This window comes from Myiozetetes cayanensis, unplaced genomic scaffold (assembly GCF_022539395.1).
Source record: "Myiozetetes cayanensis isolate MyiCay16 unplaced genomic scaffold, myiCay2020 scf1, whole genome shotgun sequence".
Lineage (NCBI taxonomy): Eukaryota > Metazoa > Chordata > Aves > Passeriformes > Tyrannidae > Myiozetetes > Myiozetetes cayanensis.
This window is the reverse complement of record NW_026086604.1, coordinates 116,750,228-116,770,158: the sequence shown is the minus strand read 5'-3', so window position 1 is coordinate 116,770,158 and position 19,931 is coordinate 116,750,228. Positions and strand designations below refer to the sequence as shown.

The window sequence follows — 19,931 nt, the reverse complement described above, 5'->3', positions numbered from 1 at the left end:
TCCTATTAAGCCTTTGGTTGCTGCTTGCTTTTAGAAAGAAGGTCAGCATGGGTTTATTGCACATCTGCCGGTAGTTTGCAAAATGCAAGATCCTCATAGTGACCTATGTGCCCACCAGGCAAGTGTTATCTTTCACAGACTGTGTGGAGGGAATCATAACCCATGGAAAGGGGCCCACCAGATGCCCGAGGGCCATACCTCAAGCTGTCAGAGGAGTTTCATAAGTTCGTGCTGTTCATTGGCTTCCCTGACCTCTTTGCATCGTGTGCTTAAGCACCTTCTTAAAAGTCAGACTGTGGCTCAGGGCATTAACTCCAAGTGCAGTGCAACATGATCAGTTGGAAATTGTAAAGTCAGTGATACAGATTTGTGTGGACTTCTGTGTGTGCCCTCTCATTGTTAATAGGTAATAAAACACTAACATTTCAATGTGATGGGGGATTTTTTGGTGTGACCAAGACACAGGTGTAAAATTTTTCAAGTTAAATGAGAAGTACTGGAATACCAGCTAAAGATACTAGTATGTTCAGAAAGTGTTGGAGTCATGTTTGTATGGTTTTATTGATTATACTGATGCTAGAGCATAAACTATTTTGAATATAATTTTTTCTTTCTTTTCTGCAAGTATTCCAGCAGAATTATTTTTACAGCCAATGGGAAACTTCTGTAAGACCTTGTCATAAGCCATGTTTTTGCATTTTTCTTGTTTTCATGCTGATCTATAACTTCCCTTACTGCCTTTATAACACTTCGAAAACTTTCTGCCATTTAAACCATTCTTCCAGTTTAACCTGACCTTAGACTTAGCACATTTGAATTAAAGCAGCCCAACAAATCAGCTACTTTTTATCTCCTCTGACATGCAACTGGCTGTGTGAATACTCTTAGCTTGCCCTAAATATTATGAAGGGAGGGAGAGAAGCATGTGAAGGTCAGTGCTGTGGTTTACTTGATGGACAGTAGTTTATTATAAACTGCTGTGACTCAATTGTTTTTGATACTCTGTTTATCATATCTCAACTGAAAGATGCTAGGGAAGCTTCTGGTCTTTCCAGCAGTTAGAAGAGCCACATCTCATGAGCTTTTATTTTCATGAGGCAATATGGACTACAAACTGCTTGGATGAAGCATGCTGTTTGCTATATGTCTATAGAAGACCAGTATTTTGATCCTACCTTCAAGTTATATTGTGGTTCACAGAACTCCTAAATTATGAGCCTTGTTTTTACATCTTTTAAATCTTTACAGCTGGGTGATTTTTTTCTTTTTTTGCTTTAAAACAATAGGTATTTTTGCAATACATAACATAGAAAGCTATTGCAGATCCTTTTGATGATTTTGTTGCTTGATGTAGTGACACGGCACTAGCATCTAGCAAGCGAATACATTCCTGTGGTGTTTTCAAAAGCATATGAGAAACCATATGTTTTCATAGGAAAACAGCTGTTACCAAGCATATGCTTTCTGAGACAGAGTGACAGTTATTAGACGGGCAAAGTAGGACCACAGCCTGTCTTTTAAGTTGAATAAAGCTGGCAATAACTGTCACTTTGAATATGCAGTGGCACTGCATGTAGATATTGCCATGTAGAGCTCTAACTGGAAGGAGGGAGAGAGATTAACATCCACAGTCTGCAGCTTGGAAGAGACAATATAAATCTCTGTCTTGCTTTGAGCTGTGAATGCCTCTGTAGGAGTTATAGTAACAGACAAATTAGCATAATGTAATTGGCTGGCAAGGTCAGCCCTTCTCCAGGAGCATTAGCAATGTTTACTGTAAGAAGAGACAGACCGAGTATTGTAGGGTAGTAAGTTGTCTGTCCTTTTTGTAGGAAGAATAATCATGTTGGACTACCTGCATCACAGACTTTACCATATCTTATTAAAATTTAGACTATCATATTTCTGCCTTAAAGCAAATTATCTAAAAGAACAACAAAGAATATTCTCTACTATCAGGCAAATCTTTATTCGTTTTTTTCTTTGAACCTCAATGAGTCTGCTTTTTTTTTTTCGATTTTTCTTTCTCCCTTGAATAGCTTTCACTGGGTGCTAAACTTAAATATCCATCCCTGCCAATACCTAATAAATCTTGTTGGGAGATTTAAAATTTCTGGTCTTATTATATTTACTACAAGTAGTAAATCCAGACAAAGTTATCAGCTCTCTTGTTTGGATCAGTTGGAAGTGTGAAACTCTGGGCAAAATTCTGGGCCAGCTCTAGCAGTCCAGGCTCACTGGATTCAGCTTTGTGAACCCTTTCACAGTTATAGGCCAGAAATGTGAGATGATGCCCTGTATTTTGAAGAAGACCTGGCATTGAGTCACAAACAGCACTTTTTCACCTTTGGTCTCAAATATGACAATTTTCACCAAGTATTTGAAATGAGTTCAAGCACTCGGTTATTACATACTTGGGAAATGGCTTTCAGAATATCATACAGGAATTGCATTGCCTTTTCCTATATACTAATCATCAGGAGTGCTGAAGGTTATGCAATTTAGCAACTATCTTCAGCTTAAATCTTTAAAATGCTGTCTGTGTCCAGGAATTGCCTCTGTAATTTTCCTAGGGAACTGGCAGAAATTCTAAAGCATGCACAGAATCACCTTCAGATCACTATTTTACTGGAAAACCTATTTCCTTGTGCTTACACAGCATGATCCAATGGATTTCCAAAGTCCATTCCGTGGTCTTCTGATGATGAAGAAAAATCAGATGGCAGTACCTAGACCCCATGGTAACTGTATTTTGAGTCTTGTGTAGTAAAAACTTCCAATCCAACTGTAAGTTAGGTGGGTTTAAAATAAGCAGTGTTGTTACTGTGTTTAAGGGTAATATACTCTTCTCTAATGCTGATACCCAAGAGCTAGTTGCTCTTGAGAACAGGATCGTGGTGCTACTTGTGCCAGGTTGGTATTTCGGACCTTCTCCTGTGTCCTTCAACTTGCTTTGGTTGTAAATATACCCCTGACACCCATTTTGTAGGCAAAAGCTTCTGTGTGGAAGAGGGCACTCAGAATTAGCAATTCTCCATGCGCATTTGGGTTGTTCCTCAAGAGTGCCCACTTGCCCTGTTTTGTTCATGGCTTAGCTGAAACTCCTGCTTTCCATTGCCTGAATTATGTTTTACCTCCTTGAATGAAGTTATCTATCTGACTGAGTCTTACCATCAGAGGAGGACCAATTGTTTATTACTTAGGAAAAGGAGCATTGTGTCTCCTCAGATGGAGTGAGATTTCACCAAGACATTTCAGAAGCATGTGGTACTCCAAAGGCATGGTATGTAATTTCCCCAGGATGGCTCCACACCACATTTAATTAGTGTGACTGGAAGCGTGTACATCTGGATGATTGTCTGATAGCATTATCAAATATAGTGAAGCTTGTTTGTTTTTCTCTCCGTTTACTCCAATCAGAAAAGCAGACACCTTTTCAGTTGCCTTTACAACTGAGAATTCACCCCTTCCACCACCACCACCATACAACCTCAGTAAGGTTTTTAGCCTGACTCTTCTGAAATGGCCCACAATTTTTAGTGCCCATATTTGGATGTACAGCCAGCAATGCTTAATTGGATCCAATTTTCTGCAAATGAGGAGCTCCCCTTCTCTGAAGAATAGACCTTGCAATGCTATCTGGACTTTCTGGGTTTGAGTATGCAGTTTTTTTACTGATTTATGTGTCCTTTTCTGCTCTCATGTTTCTAGTCATCAAAGAACTGTTCTTTTGTCTTGCAGTCCTAGTAATTGTATTCATCATGCAACTATTTTCTGTATTGGTTAAAGTATCTTGGTTATGATCTCTTGTCATTTCTGCGAGGTTGAAATGCATGCTACTCTAAAGTCCTGTGGAGTTCTCTCATCAAAAAAACCCCTTTGGCTCTGTCACTGTTGTGTTATATTGCCATCCTGTGTTGCCTCTAAAAGCTGTTCCCTTCTCGTCACTTCCAAGCACTCCGTATTTGTTGAAGATATTTGTCCTGCTTACATGTAAGACAGAAGAATGTGAAATAATTTGCTCAAAGTCATGTGGTAAATCTGTAGCAGAGTGAGAAAAAGGGTGGCTGTGCAGTTCCCAGCGTACCTGATCTGCAGAACACTGTTGGAGTCCGAGGAGTTAATTTTCTAATCTCTTCTGCTGTCCCAGTCCTGGGAACCTGCATGTCTCAGCTCTACACCAGGTTGCTTACTTGTTCTATTTTCCATTAACAGTAGCTCTTCTTCCTTAGATCTCCAACAATCTGTGCTTTAAGACCAAAGTTGCATGGTCAATTCTGTTTCTTGCAGAAGGATCACTATTGGTTTCTCTTTCTTCCAAGTGTGTTTATTCTAGTTATTCTCCTAGTCTTGTTAATGTTTTTCCTGCCTGCCTGCCTGCCAAATGATGAAAACAAGGCAGAGATGGACAAGGGCAGCATGTTTCTGCTTAACCAGACTCCTTAACGAGCTTCAAGATTTCAGAGAATACATTCTTGTAATACCTGTTCATCTGTAGCCCTTACTCTACTCACTAGAAGTGAACTTTCCTCAGCTAGCAGTGTATTTAACTTTTTTGATTTCTATATAGACAGTCTGTTTGCCTTTCTGCACCCTAATGTTTGAACTCTTATGACTTACTAATTTTTGTCTGAATGCTTCAAAATTATATACCTTATTCTATTTAAGTTCTTTCAGTCTGAGATTAAACTAAACTGCCTCTACTATCCCAAAACATCAGCCTAAAATCAGCCCAAACTACTGTGGATACAAAACTGCATGCTTGCCTTTGTGATTACTTCCCAGGAGGCCTAGTGAATTAACTTGATCCTGACTTGATGTTGATGTTCCTTGTATTTTCCTCCCAGCTCACTTGACATCCCACTCCAGTGGTTAGACCTATGAACTCTTGTGTGTAGCAAATGGTCTGTCTGGGTGCTCTTTGAGGCCACCATTGGCCTTGACACCTGGACCTTTCCCAGCCTTTTGTTTTAGTCCCCATGTAGTACCAGCCAGTCTGGCCCAACACAGCTGCCACAGTGGGTCAGGGTTAAAAGAATATTTACGAGATGCATTTTATTACCAGGGTAGCAGCATTTCCACTTGACTTCTTAGCAGAAAAGTTAAGCCTGCTGGTTTTCTGCTTGAAACTGCCTGAATGGAAAATCACTGGCTGTTTTGTTGCTACCATCCTTGCTCTCCTTTACCAACTGCTCTGTCTAAAAAATGTTCTGGTCATTGAATGCAGTCAACAGCCACTGCTGTAACTCATGCATGATGCCAATAACTTAGGCCAGGGAAATCAATGATGAGAATTTCAAAGAAGCTTTAAATAAAATATAACAAATTTAAATGCCAAAGTGCTGTCTCTGTGAATTTGCTATTACCAGATTATAAATGGTTTGCATAGTGTTGAAAAGGCTAGTGCCTTCAGTTAGCAGTATCAAAGGCTTGTTTAAAGCAATTCCTGGAGGATTGCCGTCCTCCCTCCCCCCCCAGCTTTCTGTTTCATGATGGATAAAAACAAAACTCCTTACAATAAAGAAAGGAAAGCCAGGTTTTCAACTACCCTCTGACTGGCCTCCAGATCTGGCAGCTGCTTTTGGATGTCTAATTGCTTGTCCTGCAAAAGTTGACATGCACCTACTTTGAGAAGGTTCTTTGAGTACCCACTTTATGTGCACTCTCTGCTTTACAGAAATGGAATGATAGAGCTGCAAAAAACTCAAGTAGAAGCTTATAATTCTGTTTCTTAGAGTTTTCATTTATGCATGTATGTATTTATTTATTTATTTAAAGTTTCCCAGTTTTCTGAATTTGTAAGTAAGTGTTAGATGCAGAGAAACAGTGCAGAATAATGGATAAGACACTGGACTGGGAGAAAAGAGCCCTTGCATTGAGTCCTGATATTTGGCTGAACAAATAACTTTCCCTCTTTCTTCTTTCCTCTTTCCTTATTTTGTCTCTGGGCTCTAAAGCTTGTGGGCAAGCGTAGTCCATCAATGTATCTATACAGATTTGAGCACAATAAGGCCTTGATTTCAGCTGAGGCCTTTAGGAATTACACCTAGTAAGTACCCCTGCAAATTTCTTTTCTTCCTTTCAAGTTTCTTACTAGCCATTCTCCATTTGAAATTTATGGCAAGCCCCCTTGTTTACAGCAATCTGATGGGACCATAATTTGGTCCCCAAGATAGCATTACAGATATAAGTCAGTTTTGCCTTAGACAAAGTTCTATGGAGAATGTATTTTCTTATAAACATGCTTTTTATAAAAGAGCTTGTTGTTTTGTGTTTATTGGTGTTCCATCTGCTCTAGAGAATACACTTGAGAAAAACTAGCTCCAGCATGGCATATAATGTTTCATTAGCAGGCATAACCTTGTTTATTTGCTTTTTAAAATTGTATTTAGAAAAGGAAATCAGTTTGCACCATTGACATGCTGCCAGGTTCCTGTTTATAAATGTCACAACAGGCAACTTAAAAGAAACAAAATAGTCAGTTTATGGCTTTTGCATAAAGAATGACAGAACTGGGTAGATAGATCCATGCAGCCGGTTGTGCTCGCCCTATTTTTCAGCTTCCCAATTCGCAAGATGTAGTGTGGTGTTAGCAGTGCAAAACGCCCCGAGTGACCCAAACTGGGCTTTGCACACTTGGTGTTACTGACGTTTACTTGAACAGAAGAAGCTCTTTGTGCTATGTTACTTTAATGGCTATCTTGGGCAAGTAATTGTGTATGAAACAAGCAACCCTAAAGAAAAATGGGTCACATCTTTAGGAAACTTCAAGACATAAGCATGCAATCTGATGTCATCTTTTCCCATAGAGAAGCTATTTCCTTTCAAACTCTGGTGAAACCAGTCTTCCAAAATTTCCTTCTCCTTTAAAATACATTCCTTTATATAACTTTTTTTTTTGTTTTCTCTAGTAGATGGTTTATCATGGGTGTATCTGGTATACACCATATATTACTTATTGTGTATGTAAAGAAGGCTTCTTATGTCAAAAGCATAGTCTGGACAGACATGGTGAAAAGGGCATGAGGAGGGTAGTGGGGGAAGAGGGGAGGGAATCCTGAAAGACAAGAGTCATCTTTCAGTATTCACTTCTACTGGTAATTAGAGGGCACCACTGAATGACTGTAATTAGATCATGTCACAAAAATTAAGATAAAAGACCAAAAATTCTAAGTGTCCTGCATTTTGTTCACAATATCAGAGAAGTCAGAGCATTTGCTTAAATCAGTAGCCAATGTGGAGGATAGGTAGGAAGGCTTAACTTGCCAATTGAAGAAATTTATGTGCATTTTCCCATAAAGGTGCAAGGACGAGACCAGAGGAGGGGACTGTGACTGTGCTCTCCGGGTACCCGGTGGGGGGGAGGGTGTGGGAGGGTGGGGGACAGAGGCCAAGTGGAGGCATACCAGAGGTTGGCCTGCAGCACAAGCAGTGTCATGGAAATTTTGTGCAGGGCTGTCACCCTTCAGGCAGCGGCCTTAAGGGGATTAGTAGTGCTTAAATGGGCCCTCCGGACTTTGAGTTATGGTGGTGACTGCTAGAGCCTTGAGATGGCTTACACATGGCTTAGCACTTCTGTGTGTCTGTCCTGTGTTTTTTTATGCCATGCTTCTTAGCAGCACCACTTAGTTTGCTGGAGATAAGCAGAGGAGCTTTGCATCACTTGGTGTATCTCAGAGACTTTCTGATAACATAGTAACAGCTATTGAAAGAAAGCAGATAAGGAGATTATTTATGAAGTTCTGTTTGTTTGTTTGTTAGTTTGTTTGCGCCTATTCAGGAGCATCCAGCATGTCTATGTTTGAGAATAATTCATCCTAGTATAAAACAACGAAGAAGTTTCCTTGCATGTTCCAGCATAGATATTTCAGATAAAATTTTGCAAAGCTCCGGCCAGCCCCAGTACACAAGTCTGATCTATTAATTAATGGTAATTTTTCACTAAAGCTCCAAAAGACTGAAGACATTTTGACAAAGGGACAGGGGCTATTGAAGTTTCTAGATACCTTTGGAAATGTTACCTTTTTTTGCCAAGAAATTCTAGTCACGGTGCTCCAAATCCATCTTTGGGTGGCAGTTCAAGCTCTGGTCTGTGAACTGCTGGTGGTCTCAAAGCTGTGGTAAGTCATCTGCATCTGGTCTGTGGAACCATCTTGCCTTAATTACACAATTTATGATAAGAGTACAAACTGCTCTGTGTGAAATTCAGAGGGTTGACAGAGGTCTGTGATCCAAAAAATTGGAAACCAGTGGCCGAGACTGATAAGTACAGATTCAAAGCTTTATGATTTCAGTGAGAGCAATGTTTTCCTTCTTTCCCCATCTGCCTATCATTACTTGATGTTTTTGAATAACGAGTTTAATTTTCCTTTACATTTTTACCCCTAAGGAGATCAGGTTGATAACATTTGACTGAGCAGTGGTGCCTGGGGTTCAAGAAGTCAGATATTCCCAAACTGCTCCTGGCCTTTCAGTCTCCAGCATGGTGTGGATAGCTGGCTGGGTCCAGTTCAGGGGTAAACATTGGATGGGGCTTGGGGGCGGGCAAGAGTCCTTTCCCATTCTGGAATATATCATGCCTGCTGTTTTTTGTAATATGCCATTTTTATCAGGTAGCTGTTAAGTGAGCATTTACCTTTCTTTGAAGTGTTTTGAGGAATAGATCCTTTGGCATCAGTTCTGTATTTTTGTGTGTCAGCCTCATTCAGTGACTTCATACCTCTTGCTAAGCAGGGGAGTTAAATGGATTTTAGCAGTCTTCAATAAAATCTTCCTAGTGCTTTGTCCTTATGTTTAATGTTGCTACACAGCATTTTCCAGCAGTTCTTTCCTGTGTCCTTTTTTTTCTGCTTTAGTGCTTTTCCTCATTCAAGCTCTACAGATGTTACAGTTTAGAAAAAAAGAGGAAAAGGTATTGCATTTCAGTCTCCACCAAGTTTACACTGTCCCATCTCTTGCATAATGGAACTTTTTTCTTTTTTCTTTTTTTTTTTTAAATGTAAATCTTGATAATAGACTTTCTTTTTCCTGTAAATGTTCAACTGCATTACTAATGTGATTCATTTTTTTTATCTCTGTTTTCTTCTCTAGTTCCTTTGCTCTGTTTGATAGCCTTGAGTGGGATAGCAGGCTTAATTGAGTGCTTATGGCAGTTTAGATTGTCCATGCTAGTTACAGATGAAACAGTTGTGATGGGCTGATGTTAAGGTGTTTTCCTTTCACACTGACCTGATTAATGAGAAAATAAATGAGTTGGTGCTGTTTCTGGGGAGAATTGCTAACTTTTGTTTCGAGATTATCTTTCTCTTCTGTCAGGAGAGAACTCATAGAGTCTTAATAATTTTAATGGAGACTGAACATGATTAAAATAATTTTGAAACCTGACATTATTTGTCACATTTAGTCTATAATTTTCCTTACAACCATGTCTTCCAGGTTTTTAAGCCAGTAGGTTCTTTAGGTGTGTAAGCAGCATGTGCAATAGGTGAAATACACTTGTGTGTACTACATGTATTGTGAAGCTATGATCTCAATAATCAGACAAGATGTTACTGGACACTTCTTAAAAGTCCATATGTATGACCATTTAAAAGTGTATCATCTTGGAATATTTGTCCTTGTTAAAATATATTCACTGAGAGAACAGGTTCTAAGAATTCTAAAATAGTGCTGCATATTTGATTTCTCTCTATAATTTTTTTTAAGTTGATGCCTTTTCTCTTGAACTACGTGAAAAATATTTTAAGTTGTCGTGTAGGAAAAGATAGTTAAATGACTTTTTGCTGAAAACAGAAAAAAGTGCAAAAAGTGTTTTTTTTTTAAATTAATTACATTTTCATTTCATTTTTTTAATGACAAATACCTTCTGACTTTAGAATTTATATAACAGTCTGTAAAATACCTTCATGTGCAACTGCTTATAGGTGACAGATCTATTGATCTAAAAGTTTACACAAAACAATCTGGAATAGTCTGCAGTTTGTATAAAATTGGTGTTTGCAATTTTTACTAAACTACACTGTTAAAAAAGAATAGTAGGAAAATAAAAACTGACTTTGGTTCAGAAACTAGCTCTTATAATTTAAAACCCCAAACTCTGTTTGAAACTCATATTACAAGAGGTCCTTCCTAATGGACGTATCAGTTGTTTTCATCCTTTGGCTTAAGCACATGGTGATGGGTCACACAGGAGGTGCTGTGTGACATGGATGGGTGTTTCTCTGGAAGAACCAGGGTTTAGGGGAAATGGTGACTGTCTGGAGTCATGGGGTGTATTTTGCCTGTGTCTGCGGATCCGTCATTTCTCTGCTGTGCTTGCCAAGAGGGTGTGTGTTCTTGTGGAGTGATGTGTAATCCTCTCCACCAGAACATGGAAGCACGACTTCAAGAAGTTTTTAGCCTTTAGAAAAAAAAAGCGTGTTGCCTATCCAAAGTTAAATGGTTGCACGTGGGAGAAAAATGCTCAAATGTTTTCTTCAAAGTCTGAAGCTAAAATGGGGAACAAAGTGTAACTGGGGAGAAGTTAAGCTGATGATGATCTGTTAGCTTTCCTCGTGCAGCTGGAAAGGTTGAGAATAAACACATTGATTTAAAAGTGGTTTGTGGATATGGCTTGTTGCTTTTTGTTTTATTTATTTGAATGTTAAATACTGATGGAGAGTACTGCATGAGCACATGGGCAAGGGGAGCATTTCTGTAAAAGCTCTTCATTGTTGTAATCCGAGTTTCTGCTTCAGTGGGAGTGACTGGATACTTTGGTGAGGATGAAACTTAGTCCTGAAGGACATAAATTCCTCTTAATACAGTGGATTTTAATTAAGATTCACTAAATTGATCTCTAGGAGCAAGGAATGACTTCTGTATCTCTACAGCTCCTGACATAAGGGTGGCCTATTTTCTGTGTGAACACTTAGGTTTAGTGTAAAAAAATAGATAATAATAATAAGCTCATATGCTTCTTCTAATGCTGAAGCAGAGTTGTGAAGATAGGGAAAACTCTGAGCATGTGTTGTGTCTCAGAGTATGGATGGGTCTTGGGAATGTTGAAAGTAGAGGGGGAGCTCAGTCTGTCTTACGGCTCCTGTAGACTTTTCTGAGATGGAATGCTGGGAGCTCCCTACCTAGTATCAAATAGTCTTAACCATTGGCTTAAGAGCTGGAGGATAATGAAAAGGGGAGTCAAATGTGATGTCATTTCTGGATCCCTGGTGGAAGAACATGCAGAGCTCCTTAAAAGTACAGCTGGAAGCAGCCTAACCAAGCAAGAATTCAACTATAAAGTGGAGGTCTTAGTTTCAGCCAATGTTGCTGAATTTTTCCTGTTTCTGTAAGGGTCCAAGGTTGAGTCTTCAAGGAGCTCATTAACATCCTATCCAGACGCATTCAGAGTCAGATGCAGAGCTCAACACAGCAAGGCCATTTTGGGAGTTCTGAAGACTGCCTGCATCACACACACAACAAGCCTAGTCTTGCTATGCTGATGATACAGTCATTCTACATGTCATGATGCGCACAAGGAGATCAGATAGGCTTAGTGTCAGATCTATTGTGCATTACCTTCCTGCCATTTTTCAAAGCATAGGTATTGTCATTAAAGTATGAACTTGCTTGAACTTCTCTTTAAATTCACAAGCATCTTACCGATGTAAATTATTGTGAGATGGCCAAATCCTTTTCTTATGAATGTCAGAGTCATGCTGAGTTTGACATTTTGTTGGGAAATCTCAGGCTTTTACTTGGCAGTGTAGCATAAAGGTATAGTTCCTGCCCAACAACAGTGCTTGCATTACTGAGAAGAATGGATCTCTGCATTGACAGGTTTTCGTTCTGCTTTTGCTTTCCATGCATCACTTATTTAGCCTACTTTCTGAAAACATGCAGTTTATTGGGCATTGTTAACACTTTGAAACTGTGCTGCAAGTTTATGCATGTAGGCCAAAAATTACAGTGTCTTATGGGCAAACAAAATTGTCCAGACCCATCATAATTCATACTGTTTGTACCTTAGAGAGCTCTGGAGTTATAAGAGAAAATGAAAAGAGAAGGAAAAAACTGGGCGGTTTCATGCTGATGCTCTGGCCTCGTGCAGACAGCCCTCTTTGGAAGCAAGGCAAGCGTGTGTGCTGGCAATGGCAAAGGCACTGCAGAGCAAACTCGTTATGGTGACCGATGCTTTTCTTCTTCGTTGCTCCCATATGGATGCAGAAATACAAGTACTGTATACCTCTCCTCAATTTCATATTTGCTGTTAAACACTACTGAAAACAAACAGGAAATACAGAAATAACTGGGAGCATTCAGAAACTGTGGAGGCAGTGTAAAGGAGAAATTAAACAAGGGTTATCTTTGAAACAAGTAAATATCACATATGGATAGGTTTTAATTGAAGCACAGGTACCTAATGTAAAAGGAGAAGCTTTAGGAAGTGATAGCATTAAAATATTTACTTGCACATGGATAGATATTAGACCTGCTTTTGCAAAATCTTGTAATGATCAAAAAAGTCAGTGCAGATTTGAATCCTGAGATTATATATATATATATGTATACATATATATATATTTTAAACTAAACAGGTTTTTCACCAGAAAACCAAAAAGAAGTGACATTTTAATAGGAATGTGGTAGAAGAGGGAGAACTTCTTTGGAAAAGTTTCCATATTATCTAAGGTTATTGCCTGGTGGTCATGACATACTATTGTGCTATGATAAATTAGGGTTAAGGTCCTTGGTCTGGCTTCCTCTTGCAATTCATGCTCCTTAAGCGAATACTTAAGAGAATAAGGAGCTTCTAGACCTGATTCGTAATGTGTAAATTATTTACTGGAAGAGGAATTCAGAGCTGGGTCTCCTTCATTCTGTGTGAGTATGACTGTAGGCAGCACCTCTGCCTCTTTATGTGTTAATGAAGACTGGAACAACTCCTGTAAAAGAAACAGAGATCCCTGTGTCCACAGTATTTTGGAAATCACATGAAATATATAAAACTGGAAGATAGGGGGTTAACAGATAATGCTTTCAGTGTGGGTCCTCTAATTATTGGTTCTCCTTTTCCATGAGAAATATCATCTAAAGGGTTTATTCTTGGTTTGGTTCAGAATAGAATCTTTCTTTTAGGTCTGGAATTCAACATGTTGTCTGCCTTCTCTGTCTTCCACATTTGATTGGAGTTCTGAATTTCTCACCAACTTTATCTATTGGTATTTTGTGGGGGTTGTGAATGAAATATAACTTTGTTTTTTTTTTAATCCTGAGTATTGCAGTGGTCAGGAAGATGCTTTGTCTGAGTCTTGGTGACAGTGTGCATATAAAAGTGTTTTTTTTTTCCCTTCTACTCAGCCTAGCATGAGGTGACAATGGAAAGTTTCTTTTCCTCTTGCTGCTAACAATCCACATGTTCATGCCTGATAGGAAAAATAATGCTCTCAAGGATACCATACTTTTCATATGTATACACTGCGGGTTATCTCTGGCTTGAGAGTTTTGTTTGTTTTTAAACACGGGCCAAGTCAAACCCTGCGGTTTAGCAGCAGTGTGTATTGAACGTACTGCCATAACAGGAGAGATGTCTTATTCCATGATTCCTTCCTTAGTAGTATCCTGGTCTCTTGTGGCTTGTTTGCTCAGTGGATATGAGATATCTGTGAACTTTTTTTAGTAAGAACCTTTTAAGAGCTCCGAATTACCTGAAGAAAAAGGTTATACATGTGCAAATACAGTGTTGTTATTCTAAGCCTCGGGGATATTATTGCTCTACAACATATAAAGAGGCTAACAGAAATGGCTGTTTCATAATGTACTGGGTCCTGTTTGTTACTTTACAACTGTAAAAGTTGATTTGCTTGTCAGTCTAAGCAGACCTAGTACGCAGTAAACAATCCATGCAGTAAATCAAGGGGTCCTGCGCTCATATTGTGTTCAGCTAGGAGAATATGTGCTGAATACTCCCATTATAAATCACAAGACAGAATTACAGAAGAGTGATTAGTCAACTTGAGGGTATTTTTCCATTTATATTGCCCTTGAAAGTAAATAGTTATTTTTCATTTCTTTATCATTGTAGGTTATAACAAGATCTATTGACTTGTGATTTATCAGGAGCCAGTAACTTTTCATGTTGTTGATACTTTCAGATTTCTAATTGTACTCCTGTAGAACAGAAAACCAAGATAAGACAATTATTTTTTTTTCATTTTCTTCCACCATCTCCCATTTCTCTTCTTTTCACAGAATATCTCCATGCATAACACAGTTGGAGGAGCGATGGCAGGACCTGGATCTCACCAGCTGACAAACACAAGAATGCCAAACCACGACACCAGCGTTGTGATTCAACAAGCCATGCCATCTCCACAGTCCAGTTCTGTCATTACACAAGCACCTTCCACAAATCGACAGATTGGGTGAGTCCATTTCTGTTTTCTCATTTCTCCTGTTCTCTGGCTCCAGCAGCTACATGTAGGTCCAGATGTTGTCCTCATGGTTCTCAGAGTTTGGTTGCATGCAGGACCAGATGTTGTTCTTGTGGTTTTTGAGGTTACAATGTTTGCACTTGACCCTGCCAGCATGCAGCAAGCACCCCTGCAACCTGTGTTGCAGACTGTGCAGGAATAGCCAGGTTATTCCAGACCTAACACTCTGATTCAAAAAGAGTAGAATGCTGTACTTGCTAGGAAGTCTGCTTTTTCCATCCATTTTTTTGGTTTTGTCTTCTTATGTTCAAAGTTCATGTTGTTTATCTAACTGCTCTGGAAAGCAAAAGTGTTTGTGAAGCTGATCCCTTCACTTCCTTCAATCAGAATTTGGAGTGCTCTGTGTGATTGGGCTATTTCCTATGTACTCTGTTTAATTAAGTAATGCTAGAAGACAAAAAGATCATAAAAAGAAATGGAGTTTGGCACAGTGATCTCTGTGAACAGTTGCTCAATTTGTGATGATGGATCCATATTTATTACCATAAATTGACACCATGGGTGCTTATTGTATTGGTTTGACTGCCAACTGTGTGCTCATGTTTGGAAACCTGTGTGAACAAAACCATCCATGTTTTGTACTCTTGGTTACTTCCAGCAAGCATGAGGTCCTCATAAGGGTCAATAACTTGGTTTTAGTTCTTCAGAAACTGCCCAGATGGCTTGAGGTTACAGTTTTTCATCACACAACTCTAAGAATTTGGGGGGTTTTATGCATGAAAATGTATGGATAAAAAGGTATATTAGTGGACTAAGAAAGAAGCAGCAATCTAGATTCATTATCTGTCATTTGTAATTTGGTCACATCCATTCTATGGTAAGTGCAAACACAGTCTCTGTCCCAGTTGTTGTCTAAATAATTGATGATCAACTTGCAGTCTCTTCAGAGTAAAACTGAAAAGTAAAATTCTGGCATTGAAAACTCAAAATCCAGTTATTCTTGTATTTTCTGTCAAGATTCTTGGTGGCTAGGGTAGAATGTAGGCCACAGGCTCTGTATATCCCAGTGCGATGGTAGCAGGGATGGCCCAGCCCTGCACAGAATATGGATTCCATCTGCTGCTCCAGTTTTGTGCTCCTGGCCAAGCTCCTCTATTTTCCTTTTTACTACTGTTTCAGGATTTGCTTCTTAATGCATAAGTCTGACAGGATGGGTCAGCTAAACATATTTGATAGATGTACCTTTCTACACGTTATAAATCGACAAAACACAGTATTCATTGAGATTTCGTGTGCAATACAATTTGCCTATGAATCCAAGAAAGCGTTTGTCTTATATATGTCCCATTCTGTTCATGGACAGGGGGTTGGGAGAAAGGGAGGGAGGAAGAAACAGTTTCTTTTACAGTTTTAGAAAGAAAAACATTAACTAATGCCATTATTTGCATTAAAGATGATTAAGCTCCTGTTCAAATCGTGACTTAATAGGTCTAGTGGTAATTATAATCCTAATTAAAAACATTAAAAAAACCCAAACAATTTTAATACTCAGTGGTGAGGTGTTTTATGTGGGACTGTACTTGGCTTCCAAACAATTGTTTCTATATAATGAGAAAAAAACTGCATGTGGTTTTGCAAGACCCTGTCAGTCAGGTTTTAAGTTTGTGTTGGTTTTGGGCCATAGTGATTAGAATCTCCAAAGTTGGAGGGATTGAGGATAAAAAGGCCTTTTCCTAGTCAGTGGTGTGTCTCATTTGGGAAATTTTGTCATGACATATCTTAATTCTTCCCTGTGACTGAAACACACAAACGTTTCCTGAGTCTAAAGCTGCGTTATTGGGAGGCAATTGTCAAGCGTGTTTAGTCTCTGTGTGAGTTGGTGTGTGAATGAGACTTATGGTGTGACCTCCAGCATACTCTGTTCCCCATTCTTCCCTCTTCCTAGGAGGTTTTGTTTTTCGTTCATGGTGTGTCCTAGGAGATAATTGCTGCATTTTCGACTTCATTTATTTGCCAAAGTGTTGAGCATCCTTGTTTGTCTTCTTTTCCTTCAGTCTTTTCTCTGTGGTGTCTGTTTTATTTATTCAAAGAGAATACCTTGTCAGTTTCATTTATCTTCATCTTATCCTTCCAAATGTGCTAAGAATTATATCTAAGACTCACTCATGAGGAATACAGACTGGACTATGGTTTTGGTATTAGGCAACTGAAGAAAAATCCAGATGGATTCAGAAAATATTTGAGTTCTTCAAAGTTTGGTGGTTTTAATTTGGCCTTACAAAGTTGAGATAGTTCAGCTGTTTAACAAGCCCAAATTCTGAAGTACTCTAATCAGTGGGTTTTGGTTGGGTTCCCCCTTTTTTAAACCATCTGAAGCTGCCCCAAAGGGCAGATGAGACCTTACCATGAAGAGTTGCGCCGAGGAAATATACTTTTTAATTAGCAATAAAACCTGCAGAGAGCAACTGGGTAAAACTCTCATTGAGTTCTGTAAGAACAGGATCAAGCCCTAAAGGTTATATAGAACCATCTTGTAGCAATATTCTGATTTTTATCACAACCACAAATATTTTAGTGTCAGACTATGGCCAAGCCACCTGCAAATGTTTACGATGGCCTTACTCCAACGAAAACAGGGAACAGCAATGAAAGTCTTCATTTAGCCCCTGTTCGTAGGCTGGGCTCTGGTAACAGAGAATGGGACCCACCTGTGCCCGCACACAGCTTGTTTCATGGTGAGGAGTGGGTGAGTTTATAGCAGCTGACATTCCCAAGGGATGCAAGTTTTCCCTACTTTCATCTCTCCTCTTTCTCCTCCTTCTCCCTCCCTCTCTCTCCCTCCTTCCCTCCATGCCTCTCTTTTTTCCTCTTCCCTACTCTGGGGGCTTGCATATAAAATGAGATATTGACACAATGCGTGACAGAATGAGCATTGTTGGGCAAGCCTTACTGGTACAGCGTATATACACACACATTGTTTCAGGTATTGAGCTGCAGCTACTACTGAGCAGCCATCCAGCTGGATTAATAAAAAAAAGAGAAGAGCATGAAGGTTATTAACTTTAAAAACAAGACAGAGTGCAGTCCCGCTTTCCTCTTACCACGTGTATTTTGTTGAGAACAAACAGCAACATTACCATTACAGCAAAATGGCAGCTTGGTGTAAAGGTCCCACACAGTATTTATTTGGTAAGGCAGTCTTTAACCTCCTTGCCATCCCTCCTCCCTCCCTGCCAAGGCTTCAGCATGTGGGAGGAATGCTGTAACTAGTAACTACTTGTGCTGATGAAAAATCAGTTGAGGCACACTTAGCAGTGAAGGGTGTCTTTGGCTGATTAATAGCACGTCATTTTGAGATAAGATACATAGAGGGAAAGCAGTAAGGCATATGGAGGAAGGGAAGAAAAAATGATATAAGACATACATTTGTCACAGGTATAGAAAAGCAGATAAGCTGAATCAGCTCAAGATATGGGGCTCTGAACTAAGCTGTACAATAGCAGTGCTTGTCTTCTTTTTTAAAATAAGTCCCTTTTTTCTGAGACTGAGTATACTGTGAGTATAATGTGTGAAAATTCTGGTCAGACAAATTGGTCACAACTTTATCTGGACATATCTTTTGCTAAGAAAGATGTGTTTTTCAGGCTATCAAATACTGTAGGTAGCTGCAACCTAACAGCTCAGTGTTCCTGGAGAAGGTAATCTCCTTTCAAACTAGTTTTTCAAGCTAGTATTGGACATAACTAGTAATTATTCCATCTTGAAACTCACTGGTACAGCTCTGCAGATGGTAGAGAACATGGGAGGATTGAGGGTTGTCATAGATACAGCAAGTTGTTAACATTGTACTAAATGGAGAGAAAGTCCAGTTCCAGTGAACTCAGGTTCCAAAGTGAACATAGAGCACTAACGATGTGATATAGATTATCAATTTTTAGTGTTCTAGAGCATTTTTAATGAGATAAGGTGGTCTTCTGGCACAGCATCAGAAGGGGAAAATTTTAACCATATTTGGTAAAATGCAAGCAGGTAGGAGTCAGCAAAAAAAAGAGGGGATTGGAAGATGCCTCTGGTGCCTTGATGTACAGAAAAAGCATAGTACTAGTGGATGAACAGCCTTTCAGTCCCCACATGCAGCATTTATTTTAATATCTAGGCATTGTCTTCCTCTCTTCTCTCTCATGATGCCATATGTCTCTCTGTTGTTCCAGTTTATCATCTTTTCATGAGGTTTAATGCTTTTCAAACAGAGGGACACGGGAAATGGAGCAGTCAGGAAAACTGCCTGTAATGGAACTAACACAGGTTTGGTGACAATGAAGAGCAGACTCATTGTGTCTGGCCTTGATGATTTGGAAAATGAAAAAAAAAAGTTTCACAGTCTTAAACTCCTCAGTCTGAATTTGGGGCAGAAGGATAGATCATCTCTGTGGCAAGCATAGTATTTTTACGATAGCACAAGATGTCTGAGATTGCAACTGCTGACTGAGTTCTCAGAGTATCCTGCTATCATCCTTTATAGCTTGAGGAAATAGAAAAGACTCCTATAAGAGACAATCATGGGCAGAAACTCTTTCATAATGAAGCTAATTTTGGAAGGCACTTGGGATAGGCTGGTGACTGAGAAGGGTCTTTGTACATACAAAAGAAAGTCTCTCTTTAAGCTCCTAGTAAGTTAGTGGAGTGTGTGGCATTGAAGAGGCCATGGAATGATATGTATTTATGAAATTCAAGGACTTGTTCCCTTTCCAGGAAATCTGGGATAAAAGCCTCCATTCCAACTTATATATTTGAACTGAAGCACCACAGTATGTTTGTTGTGAGATGAGAAGACATGTGCAGTGAGAGATGAAGTATCAAATGACCGTTCAGTCACTCGATCAAGTCCATTCCATAGTCTTGGTTGCGCAGGATATCAGAACATCAATTAGATCACTGGAAAGGGAGGAAAAGGGAGCGGTGGGAAGACAGAGCATCGTTTTGTCGACACTTTCATTGAGAGAGTGTTATTTTGTCAAAATTTTACTTTTTTCTGTCTTTGTACTCAAAGTTGAGGTTTAATCACTGTTTAATGTTCCTGCTTCTTTTTCTTCTGTTTATGCTAAGATATGTTTTCTGTAGTCCTTCCTACTACCTTGGCCAACCTTAACATGGAATCCCATCAAGCCACTTGTGCGCAGCCACGAGTCTCTGGGAAGCTCAAGTGAATTACGTAGGAAATTATTACAGGAGAGTCTTTCTCAGAAACAAGTTGTCTCATAGCTTACATTTAATAGAGAGGATGATGAGGGAGAAAATGAGATGGATCTTTTCAAGTTGTTTATCCCTTTTAGCAAGCTGCTGCCCAGGTCCACACACTGATCTGCAGATCGAACTGTGCTGCTGATCTGTGATGTTTAGAAGCTCTGTCTGCTCCCCAACCTCCTCTATTTTTCACATCGGCATGCTCAGGAGCTGCTGACTCAATCTCTCCTGACACTGCTGACTCAGGAAGAAAAAGAGCAAAGGCACCAGTCTGTG

General features: G+C 39.3%; 1 protein-coding gene across 5 annotated transcripts in view; it reads left to right on the top strand.

Moving 5' to 3' along the window:
• The window catches only part of CREB5 (cAMP responsive element binding protein 5), a 257,223-nt gene that overhangs the window by 68,145 nt on the left and 169,147 nt on the right, over positions 1–19,931 (top strand). For all 5 annotated transcript variants that reach the window (XR_007627942.1, XM_050308266.1, XM_050308256.1 and 2 more), the window contains exon 5: positions 14,230–14,402. Coding sequence is in view for 4 of the 5 variants with exons in the window: in XM_050308266.1 (XP_050164223.1) it covers positions 14,230–14,402 (173 nt within the window). In the remaining variant the exon portion in view is untranslated. The remainder of the gene's footprint in view (positions 1–14,229; positions 14,403–19,931) is intronic.